Genomic DNA, 11,601 nt, shown 5'->3' with positions numbered 1-11,601 from the left:
TTATTAGGCAATTTGTAAAGAGACTATTCTACTCAATCCAGTGAACAAATTATCTCTGAAAGTTTCAAACTGACCCCTGCATCCTTAAATTATTCCAGTCAAGCAGACATTTCCACTGGAGGAGAATGGTAGTCGCTAGCTCCCAGTATCGCCTGTCTTTTTAGCCCAAACTACTTTTGAGGGGAAACTAACTATGTTCTCAGATCCGTTTTGAAGTCGTTAGGGAATTTGGCCAAAAATGGTTTATAGCACCATGGGTATATATCTTGTTTTTGTTTTACTTTGAGCTATTTCTATTCCTTTTCTCCAACTTTTTATTTTCATTTACCCGCTGCCTTTTAAGGGCTTCTAAAACATGATGGCATCTCAGGTCAGGACCCTTTGTTCTGGGGATTAGGTTTAGTGGCTGAAGGTTTAGCCTGTCTTCCTGTAGCCACTCATTGTAATATGTAGGCTAAATGTAAGAGACATTTGTGTACATTAAGTTTTGAACTTGACTTGGTGAGTCATGTCCACACATTTAAATGGCATAGGTCTACATTCTCTCTTTCTTCTTCAATGGCCCTTCATTTGAATGGGATGGGTAGTCCAAAGCTTCAAGATGAAAAATGTATATAGGCCTGATCCCTCACTATATGTAGCCTAGCCTATAACATTTACAGATGCCGTAGTCCACTGCATCTACTCAGAGTAGGGTTTAAGCTACTGTTTGAAGGGAAGACTGAGGTCAAAACTTGACACTCTGCAAATATGAGGCAGGGTTACATGATGATGAATAATCCAAAAAATGAATCCAGTACCACCACAGTCTGCCTACCTCTTTCCTTTACCCAGGTCAAACTCGGTTGACGTCTGTCTGGCAGAATGTGGCTTCACTACGCTGCTAGACAAATGCCTGAGTGCTGCTGCCGTTGGTTTTCCACCACCGGAATCTCTGCCCAGGCTCTGATATTAGCACAGCTGATAAGACACCCTTGGGCCATAGAGTACACAATGCTACATAGAGAGAGTGAGAGACCCGCCTGGCTGCCTTACATGCCAAATTCCTCACAAACATTAGTGCTAGGCTAGCTAGAGAGAGCCCAGGCACAGCTAGCCTTCACAACAATGGGAGGTGTGAGGGGAAACTCAGGAGAGGCCTGTGTCGCCTGATAGAGTATCTGACTGAGGGACTGGGTAGTGATAAGAATTTGTTTATTTTGTTTTAGATATATGTTGTTTGAAGAACTTGATAAATGCACACACGTGTTGCCGGTTTCTTGACAACACATAGGATGTTCTTATTTCGAAACACATTGTTCTGTAGTGTATAACCCATGTGACAGTCCTTGTGCAAGCCAGGCACACTAAACTTTAACAGGCCTTTTATGGACTCCCCTTTACCCTGACTGTGCATAATTTTGTAAGTGGGGTTGTCATGGATTTCTGAGGCAGCATGACTCAAATAGATTTAAATGATTTTCCCTTTCCTCCCTGCTGTCGCTGGTCATTTCCATGTGAAAGGACTCATTAGCAGAAATGTGATATTTATAGGATCTGATCAAATTTGGTGTCAAATGAATGCTAATAGTGTATATTTTTGAGAAATAAAGGCATGATATGTTTTTCAACCATTTCCCACCCTAAAAATGTGGAATAAGCAAAGGCTTTGATTTCTGGTCACACAGATAGTCTTAAAAGGTATTAGAAACACACCCAAACACAATAATGTTGAAGTGGAGGTGCCTGCCAACTAATTTCAACAGCAAAGATACAGGTGTCCTTTCTAACTCAGTTGCAGGAGAGGAAGGAAACCACTCATGGATTTCACCATGAGGACAATGGTGACTTTAAACCAGTTACAGAGTTTAATGACTGTGATAGGAGAAAACTGAGGATGGATCAACAACATTGTAGCTAATCCACAATACTCACCTAATTGACAGAGTGAAAAGAAGGAAGCCTGTATAGAAAAAAATTATTCCAAAACATGCATCCTGTTTGCAGCAAGGAACAAAAAAAATCCAGCACATCACTGAGTACCACTCTTCATATTTTCAATCATGGTGGTGGCTGCATCATGTTATGGGTTTGCTTGTCATTGGCAAGGACTAGGGATAAAAAAATAACTTTAGGATAAAAAATAAATATCTGCTTTCCAACAGAGATTGGGAGACAGTCACTTTTCAGCAGGACAATAACCTAAAACACAAGGCCAAATATACACTGGAGCTGCTGACCAAGATGACATTGAATGTTCCTGAGTGTCCGAGTTAGACTTTAAATATGATTTAAGTAAAAATTCTATGGCAAGACTTGAAAACGCAAAATGGTTAGGCCTATATCGGTTATTCCGATATTTAGAGTAGCATATCGTAGAAGAGGTCTCCCCAAATATTGCCCAACCCTATTAGTCATAGTATTGTTGCTGCTAACAATTTTGTTTATGAATTATGATTAAGGCAGCCCCCCGCTCCTCTGATTGAGGTGTTGGGTTAAATGCAGAAGACGCATTTCAGTTGAATGCATTCAGTTGTGCTGACTAGGTATCCCTCTTTCCCTTTTCTTTTCCGAAATCAATGAGTGGCCAAAAAATCAGTAACAGAATGACTGAATTGGCCACAATGGGAAATTATAGTCACAGTTGCAGTAAAGAAAAGTAGAGTATTTGTTCAGTACTGTACAACATACTGATTCTTCTTGACCTGAGTGCTGCTTTCGACATGGTGAGCCATCAGATCCTCCTCACCAGGCTTGAGGGTCTGGGTGATGAGGGCACCGCACTCTCCTGGCTACAATCATACCTCACCAACTGGACCCCCTACATCTCTCTCAATGGCTACACCTCAGCTGCAGTTGTACAGGTTGTCCCCCAAGGCTCTGTGCTGGGTCTCTTACTCTTCATCATCTACATCCTCCCCCTTGGTCAGATCCTCCGTCACTTCAACCTTGACTTCCACTGCTATGCCGATGACACCCAGATATACCTCGGCACCAAATCCCTCCTCAACCTACCTCTGACCCATATTGAATCCTGCCTCTCTGTAATAAAAACATGGATGCAACCAAACTTACTCAAGCTCAACAGTGATAAAACGGAACTCCTCCTCATAGGCACCAAATCTACCCTCACCAAAATTAGAAACTTCACCCTCACTGTCTCTCCCTCCCTCCATGCACACAACTTTGGTGTCATCCTGGACTCCACACACTCTTTTGACCAACACATAAGACAGACTGCCAAATCCTCATAATTCCATCTCCGCACCATTTCCAAAGTCAGGTCTTCCCTCTCCTGTCCTGCTGCTGAAACCCTCATACATGCGTTCATCTCTACCCGTCTTGACTACTGCAATACACTACTCTCCGGCATCAACTCGAGCTCCCTCCATAAGCTCTAAATGGTTCAAAACTATGCAGCCCGACTCCTTACCCTTACCCCTACCCTACCCCTACCCCTACTCCTACCCCTACCCCTACCCTACCCCTACTCCTACCCTACCCTAACCCTACCCCTAACCCTACCCCTAACCCTACCCCTAACCCTAACCCTACCCCTAACCCTTACCCACACTAAGTCCTGGTAGCACCCCTCCCCCCCTGTCGTGAACTCCACTGGGCCCCTGCCTCCCAATGCATTCTTTACAAGATCCTCCTTCTGACCTACAAAGCCCTTCACCACTTTTTCCCCCTTACCTTTAACCACCTTCTCCCCTACAAACCCCCACATGCACTCCATTCCACCACAGCAGGCCATCTTGTCCCCCCCTTCATTATTATTAATAATAAATAAATAAAAATGTGTGTTGATCAGCTTTAATATGGCAGATAGATTGTGGCTTCCTTCATTGTAATTGTCTGCATCATTTCCAATCCCCCATACATAAAAAAATGTATGTGTTTTATACATATTTTATACATTTATGCAAGATCGAATCCCTGAGGTGACAATGTAAAAATCTGTCAAATAAATATATATAGAGATAGATAGCTCGGGGATTCGATCTTGCAACCTTCGGTTACTAGTCCAACGCTCTAACCACTAGGCTACCTGCCGACCAGACCATGATGGACCCTCCACCTCCAAATCGATCCCGCTCCAGAGTACAGGCCTCGATGTAACGCTCATTCCTTCGACGATAAACGCGAATCCAACTATCACCCCTGGTGAGACAAAACCGTGACTCATTAGTGAAGAGCACTTTATGCCAGTCCTGTTTGGTCCTGCGACGGTGGGTTTGTGCTCATAGGTGACGTTGTTGCCAGTTATGTCTGGTGAGAACCTACCTTACAACAGGCCTACAAGCCCTCAGTCCAGCCTCTCTCAGCCTATTGCGGACAGTCTGAGCAATGTTGGAGGGATTGTGCGTTCCTGGTGTAACTCGGTCAATTGTTGTTGCCATCCTGTACCTGTCTCACAGGTGTGATGTTCGGATGTACCGATCCTGTGCAGGTGTTACACGTGGTCTGCCGCTGCGAGGACTATCAGCTCTCCATCCTGTCTCCCTGTAGCGCTGTCTTAGGCATCTCGCAGTACGGACATTGCAATTTATTCCCCTGGCCACATCTGCAGTCCTCATGCCTCCTTGCAGCAAGCCTAAGGCACGCTCACACATATGAGCAGGGACCCTGGGCAACTTTCTTTTGTTTTTTTTCAGAGTCAGTAGAAAGGCCTCTTTAGTGTCCTAAGTTTTCATAACTGACCTTAATTGCCTACCGTCTGTAAGCCGTTCCACAGGTGCATGTTCATTAATTGTTTATGGGTCATTGAACAAGCATGGGAAACAGTGTATAAAGCCTTTACAATGAATATCTGTTATTTGTGTTTTTACAAATTATCTTTCAAAGACAGGGTCCTGAAAAAGGGACGTTTCTTTTTTTGAGTTTATATAACGTAGGTACATGAAGTAATAACGCCGCATAACATTTTGCGCTACACGTGCCTCACAGCATTCCTAACCTAGCCCGCACAATGTCTGCTGTGTGGGTCGAGCAGTCATTTGATAGAGTAAGAAGATTTCAGCAAAATCCATTTTAAAGCCAAGATAATGGAATTCAATGCCCTTGACAATCAACCGTTCTCTGTCTTGGGTGATGTTGGCTTTCGCTGACTGGTTGAGCACCGGTACACACTACCAAGTGCGCTATTTGTCAGATGTTGAACTACCGTAATTACACAGCCATATATACTATGGAACGCCGTTTGTGTCTTTGCATGTCAAAAAAGATACAGTAGCACTGTCCAAGCTGTACAAAAATGTCTGCAAGCAAACACCGGCCACGAACAATGTGTTTAAAATACCGAGTTGGTAATAAAGCATAATTTGTTCGACTGCAACTTCTGAGGTTGCTAGCTTTAGCTTGGTAGCTAGCTAGCACAAATACAACCAGCCTGAAAACAATGACCAGTAGAAACTGCAGTCATTTGAATTATTCTTAGCAATGATTTAGGAATCCTTGTTGAGAAAATTTCAGCTAGGTTGCCACTTGTTGTTTGCCAATTGAAATTTCAGTTCATGAAAATAAATCGCTAGCCAGCTACTTAACCCTGTTGCCCAAAGCTAATGTTATAAGCAGCCAGCTAGCTTCATCTGGCTAGTGAGGCTCGACTGAACCGAGTTATGTGTTGTTAAGCTAGCCACAATAAGGATTAGGCAAAATAAAACAATGAACACAAATAATTATATAAATACTTTTATTTTGAAGGCCAACCGCAAAGTCCACTATTGTGGCTAATCCGTCATAGATGGGTCCGAACACCATTCATGAAATAAGAACTGTCTTATAAATTAGGGTTATTTTAGATGATGACACCTAGCTATATAGTTAGCTAGCTAGCTATACCTACTGAAACAGATATCTTTTTTGACAAGCAAAGACCCAAATGGCATTCCACAGCAATCCTGTTTGAGAATGAAACAACTGAACAAATGAACAACGAAACAGCACAGCAAGTAAGTGAAAGAAGTAGGTTTTGTTTATGTTTTACTGGTAATGGGGACATACGTAAACACCAACAAAATAACTTTTTGGTCAATGTATGTGTGTGTAACCTTTTATTTAACTTGGTGAGTCAGTTAAGAACAAATTCTTATTTACAATGACGACCCGGACGACGCTGGGACAATTGTGCGCCGCCCTATGGGACTCCCAATCACAGCCGGATGTGATTCAGCCTGGATTTGAACCAGGGACTGTAGTGACGCCTCTTGCACTGAGATGCAGTGCATTAATCCTCTGCGTACGTGTGTGTAACTATTTAACTGTACTAGAATGCTTCAAATGTTAAATATCTGTTATCGGTATCGTTTCTTTTTGTCAAGGAAAATATAGGATATCGGTATCGGCCAAGAATTTAATGTTGGTGCATCACACATACATACATACATACATACCGTTCAAAAGTTTGGGGTCACTTAGAAATGTCCTTGTTGTCCATGAAAACATACATGAAATGTGTTGCAAAATGAATAGGAATTATAGTCAAGACGTTGACAAGGTTATAAATAATGATTTTTAATTTAAATAATTGTGTCCTTCAAACTTTGCTTTTCTCAAAGAATCCTCCATTTGCAGCAACTACAGCCTTGCAGACCTTTGGCATTCTAGTTGTCAATTTGTTGAAGTAATCTGAAGAGATTTCACCCCATGATTCCTGAAGCACCTCCCACAAGTTGGATTGGCTTGATGGGCACTAATTACGTACCATATGGTCAAGCTGCTCCCACAACAGCTCAATAGGGTTGAGATCCAGTGACTGCTGGCCACTCCATAATAGACAGAATACCAACTGACTGCTTCTTCCCTAAATAGTTATGGCATAGTTTGGAGCTGTGCTTTGAGTCATTGTCCTGTTGTAGGAGGAAATTGGCTCCAATTAAGCACCGTCCACAGGGTATGGCATGGCGTTGCAAAATGGAGTGATAGCCTTCCTTCTTCAAGATCCTTTTTACCCTGTCCAAATCTACCACTTTACCACCACCAAAGCACCCCCAGACCATCACATTGCCTCCACCATGCTTGACAGATGGCATCAAGCACTCCTCCAGCATCTTTTCATTTTTTCTGCGTCTCACAAATGTTCCTCTTTGTGATCCGAACACCTCAATCTTAGATTTGTCTGTCAAAAACACTTTTTTCCCAATCTTATCTTATCTCATAATTCTATCCAGTGTCTGTGTTCTTTTCCCCATCTTAATCGTTTCTTTTTATTGGCCAGTCTGAGATATGGCTTTTTCTTTGCAACTCTACCTAGAAGGCCAGCATCCCGGAGTCGCCTCTTCACTGTTGACGTTGTGACTGAAGTTTTGCGTGTACTATTTAATGAAGCTGCCAGTTGAGGGGTCTGTTTCTCAAACTCGACTCTCTAATGTGCCTTTCCAAATCATGTCCAATCAATTGAATTTACCACAAGTGAACTCCAAGTTGTAGAAACATCTCAAGGAATATCAAGGGAAACAGGATGTACCTGAGCTCAATTTCGAGTCTCATACCAAAGGGTGCGAATACTTATGTAAATAAATAAGGGATTTGTTTTTATTTCTAATACATTTGCAAAAACTTAACTTTGTAATCATGGGGTATTGTGTGTAGATTGCTGAGGAACATTTTTAAAAAATTGAATCTGTTTTAGAATAAGGCTGTAACACAATGTGGGAAAAGGGAAGGGGTCTGAATACTTTAACAAATGCACTGTATACAATGTAGGTATCAAATGTCTTAGAGTGATGGACTGTGCCTTCTCCCTGGCCTCCGCGATGGATTAGTCCAAAGAGACTGGCACGAATCAGACAATTGTATTGTGCACCATAAGAAAAAAAATGAGGATTGCGACTGCTCTACTAAAGAAATCTCAATCTCGGTCGACCAACAGCTTAATGACCAAACAATAAACGAGTCGACTAAATGGGGTCAGCCCTTAACGTACATACATACATTTGAAAGTGAAAAAGTGAGTCTCAGCGTCACTCTGTTACTGTGGAATAGCCCCCTCCCTCCCCCATGTTGAAGGACGGTGATACTTCAGGATGTCAGTTGGACTTGTGCTTGGATTTTTGTACAAGCCATAGTGAAAGGTCCAGTGTGTTTCAAACACATATATCTTGGTAATAGATTTGAAACAGCCTAGCTGTAATTCTATAGGGAACAGTATAAATGCATTAGTATCAGCTAGTTTTTAGTCGTGCAGACGTTTCCATTAGCTATGGACATCGCTCACTAAATGCAGAACAAATGCCTGTCAGACCACTTCATGGTTGTGCGATGTTCCTGGTGATGTCTCTATTGTTCCTGGTGATGTCTCTATTGTTCCTGGTGATGTCTCTATTGTTCCTGGTGATGTCTGTATTGTGACTTGCGGTCTTTTCCCATCCTTTCCCAGGTGTTTGAAGAAGCAGAACTCCCATCTGACCTGTTGACACCATAGCTGAACTACAAACCCTGCGTACATGGCACCCTCTAGTTGACACCATGGCCCAGATATCCAGTGGTAATGGGTTCAAGCTGGATGTGGCCCAGCCAAAGGGGGTTGTGGGTAAGGAGGAGGCCCTTCGTATGGAGGCGGAGGCCTTAGCCAAACTACAAATGGAGAAGAGACAGACGCTCCCGGCGACCTCGTCTTCCACCTCTTCTGCTTCCTCACAAAACAAACTTCATCCCGCCGCTGCTCCCAGGCCCACTCCTTCCTCCAGCAACCGACCGGAGAAGGATCTCATCGTCTTCCCCGAGGCCAAGAAGCAGGTAGAGAAGGACAAGTTCCGGGACATCGACGTCGACAAGCTGACCAACCAGGAGCTAGAGAAGCTCCTGCTGGACGACAGCTTCGGGGCCAACAGCAGCAAGGCCTCGCGGCCCTCCTTGCTGCTGGGGTTCAACCTCAGCGCTTCTTACCCGGGGGGCCACGTCACCTGCAGCCCCTCGCCCTTCCACAGCGGCCAGTGGACGCCCTCCATGCTCTCCACCCCCTCCAGTTTGGGCGTGTCCACACCCACCCACCAGCAGGCTCCCATGTTCCCTTCTGCTCCGTTCCCTAACCCCGAAAACTTCTCCTTCCACAATGGCTTTTCACCGGCCATGCCGCCCTACATAGGCCTGCCCGGCCCGCAGACCTCATTCATGGCCTTCACTCCCATCCAGCAGCCCGGGGCTATGGTGTTCCAGCAGCCCACCGTCACCCTGGAGATGGCCAAGCTCTTCGACAAGATCCACAGTACCTCGGAATACTTGAAGAACGGCAGGTCGGCCAGCACTGACCTGGATTCTTCGTCGACCAGCATCGCGTCCCTGGCGCCCAACCCACCGCAACCTGCCGTGGAATCCCCTGCTTTCAGCCGCTTCGAGTGGCTGGACCTGGACCCACTCAACAAGCGCAAAGCTGAGGGCGAGGAGGGCTCCTCCCTGGCATCGCGCGGTACAGTAATGGTGGTGGGAGGACCAGCTGGAGGGGACCCCTGGGATGCCGTGCTGCTCGACGAGACAGAGGGCGTGGCTGATGGCAGCAGTCCACCCGTGGAGGTGACGGGTCAACTCGCGGGTCGCTCTCAGCCCCGGAGGTTGTCGACGGGGGCAGCGGTCACCAGGAACCACTCCCTTACCATCCCAGCGTCCTCATCCCAGCAAAAGCCAAACAATCAGGTACGTCTAGTCATCTAACGTTAAAAATAAATTGTACAATCTCTCTCCTAAGCAAATCTGTACACTACCATACCACAACCTAAACAGGCAGTCATAACACAGCCAAAACAACCAAGTTTTACCATGGCTCATTCAAAATAACCCAACGTAATTAACGCCTAAACAAATGGGTATGATTGTAGCTGAACCAAAAATATCAAAGGGTTCATCAAAAGCCTAGCCAAAACAACCAGGTCAAGTCTCACATCAATGACATCATACAGGCACTGCGAAAACATCCATTTTGGTTTCCAAAGCACATACCTGTAGCCAAGTAAATGTTCCACCTTGCAATGCCCACACCGTGTGACGGCGATTCTAAGCCAGCAGTAGCGGAAAATATTTTTGGTATTTCAAATTGTTCTGGCAATTCTAACATATATAAAATACTATGGGAGGAAGGTGTTTTATATTCGATTTACATTTGTATCACAAACAATACAAATAAAAAAATGCAATTTAAAATTTTTAGGACATTTTTAGACTTATACATGCCTCCTGTAAGACCCGATGATCCCTGAAGCGTACATGATACAGACAACATCTTGGGGACATTATACCCCTTCACCCTGTGTGTGTGTCGCCCGAGCCTGTCTGCCTCGCTGCCAGGCAGCAGTACTTCGTGTAGCAGGGACAAGATCATACAGCTCCCCAACATGCCCCACGGCGGACTGACAAGCCCCAGAGCGACCCAGTGTTGCCATGGCAGCAGCACTTCGTTTGGCCGCAGGGAGACTGAGCTCCCCAACATGCCCCACGCCGGGCTGACAAGCCCACAGAGCGACCCAGTGTTGCCATGACAGCAGGCGCCTCTTTAGGCCGGTTTACAGACCCATGTAATCTTTCAGAAATGAGTGTTTGAGACTGAGTGAGACTTCAGAAAGTGTGAGACTGATCCCCCCACATTTTGTGTTACAGCCTGAATTTAAAATGGATTAAATCTGATGTGGACTGATGTGTGAGACTGAGTGTGAGACTGAGTGTGAGACTGAGTGTGAGACTGAGTGTAGTGTTTTTTAAAATTTTAGACTGAAAATCTGTTGAGACAATAAGTGTTCAACCCCTGTGGTTATGTGAGACTGAAATGAGACTGAGTACAAAGACTGAACTAGAGACTGAGTGTGAGACTGAGTGTGAGACTGAGTGTGAGACTGATTTTTGAATGACTGAGTGTGACCACTGGGCAGGTAGACTGAGTGTGAGACTGAGTGTGAGACAAGTAGACTGGTTGCAAGATCGAGACCCTGAGCTGACAAGGTACCACTATCAACCAGCCCCCAGAACAGAGTTACCTTCTACAGACCCAGTCACCCCTTTATCGGTTTACAGCCCCATAGTAATCTTTCATCAAATGTGTGTTTGTGGGGGGCTACAGTGCCTTCAGAAAGTATTCACACCCCTTGATCCCCCCACATTTTGTGTTACAGCCTGAATTTAAAATGGATTAAATCGAGATGTGGCCCTATAATGTCAAAGTGGAACTATGTTTTTAGAATATTTTACAAATTAATTAAAAATGAAAATCTGAAACGTCTTGAGTCAATAAGTATTCAACCCCTTTGGTTATGGACCAGTTAAATAAGTTCAGACCAGTACAAATGTCCCTAACTAGTCATCCCACTGTTCCTAGCATGGACTCACTGTTCCTAGACCAGTTAACCCATGATTTTTGAATGACTAACCCACTCTTCCTAGACCAGTTAACCACTGGGCCTAGACCAGTAGCCCACTGGTCCTAGACCGCGTTGAAAAGTAAGAAAAGGTTGCTTAACTGACTTGCCAAGCTGAAAGGTATAATTTAAAAAATGAAATCTGTAAGGTCCCCTGAACAAGGCAGTTATCCCACTGTTCCTAACCAGATGCAACCCAAAGTTGCCCCCAGTTAACCCACTGTTCCTAGACCAGGCACTTATTGGTAGATGGGCAAAAATACAAAAGCAGACATTGAAT

At 44.5% G+C, this 11,601-nt stretch overlaps 1 protein-coding gene across 1 annotated transcript in view; it reads left to right on the top strand.

Moving 5' to 3' along the window:
* The window catches only part of LOC112218269 (phosphatidylinositol 4-phosphate 3-kinase C2 domain-containing subunit alpha), a 49,981-nt gene that overhangs the window by 1,599 nt on the left and 36,781 nt on the right, over positions 1 to 11,601 (top strand). The window contains exon 2 of the mRNA XM_042301278.1: positions 8,360 to 9,612. Coding sequence (XP_042157212.1) covers positions 8,449 to 9,612 — 1,164 coding nt within the window. The 5' untranslated portion in view covers positions 8,360 to 8,448. The remainder of the gene's footprint in view (positions 1 to 8,359; positions 9,613 to 11,601) is intronic.

This window comes from Oncorhynchus tshawytscha, linkage group LG19 (genome assembly GCF_018296145.1).
Source record: "Oncorhynchus tshawytscha isolate Ot180627B linkage group LG19, Otsh_v2.0, whole genome shotgun sequence".
NCBI classification, from domain to species: Eukaryota; Metazoa; Chordata; class Actinopteri; order Salmoniformes; family Salmonidae; genus Oncorhynchus; species Oncorhynchus tshawytscha.
The sequence above is the reverse complement of the archived record's forward strand: the minus strand, read 5'-3'. Positions and strand labels throughout refer to the sequence as shown.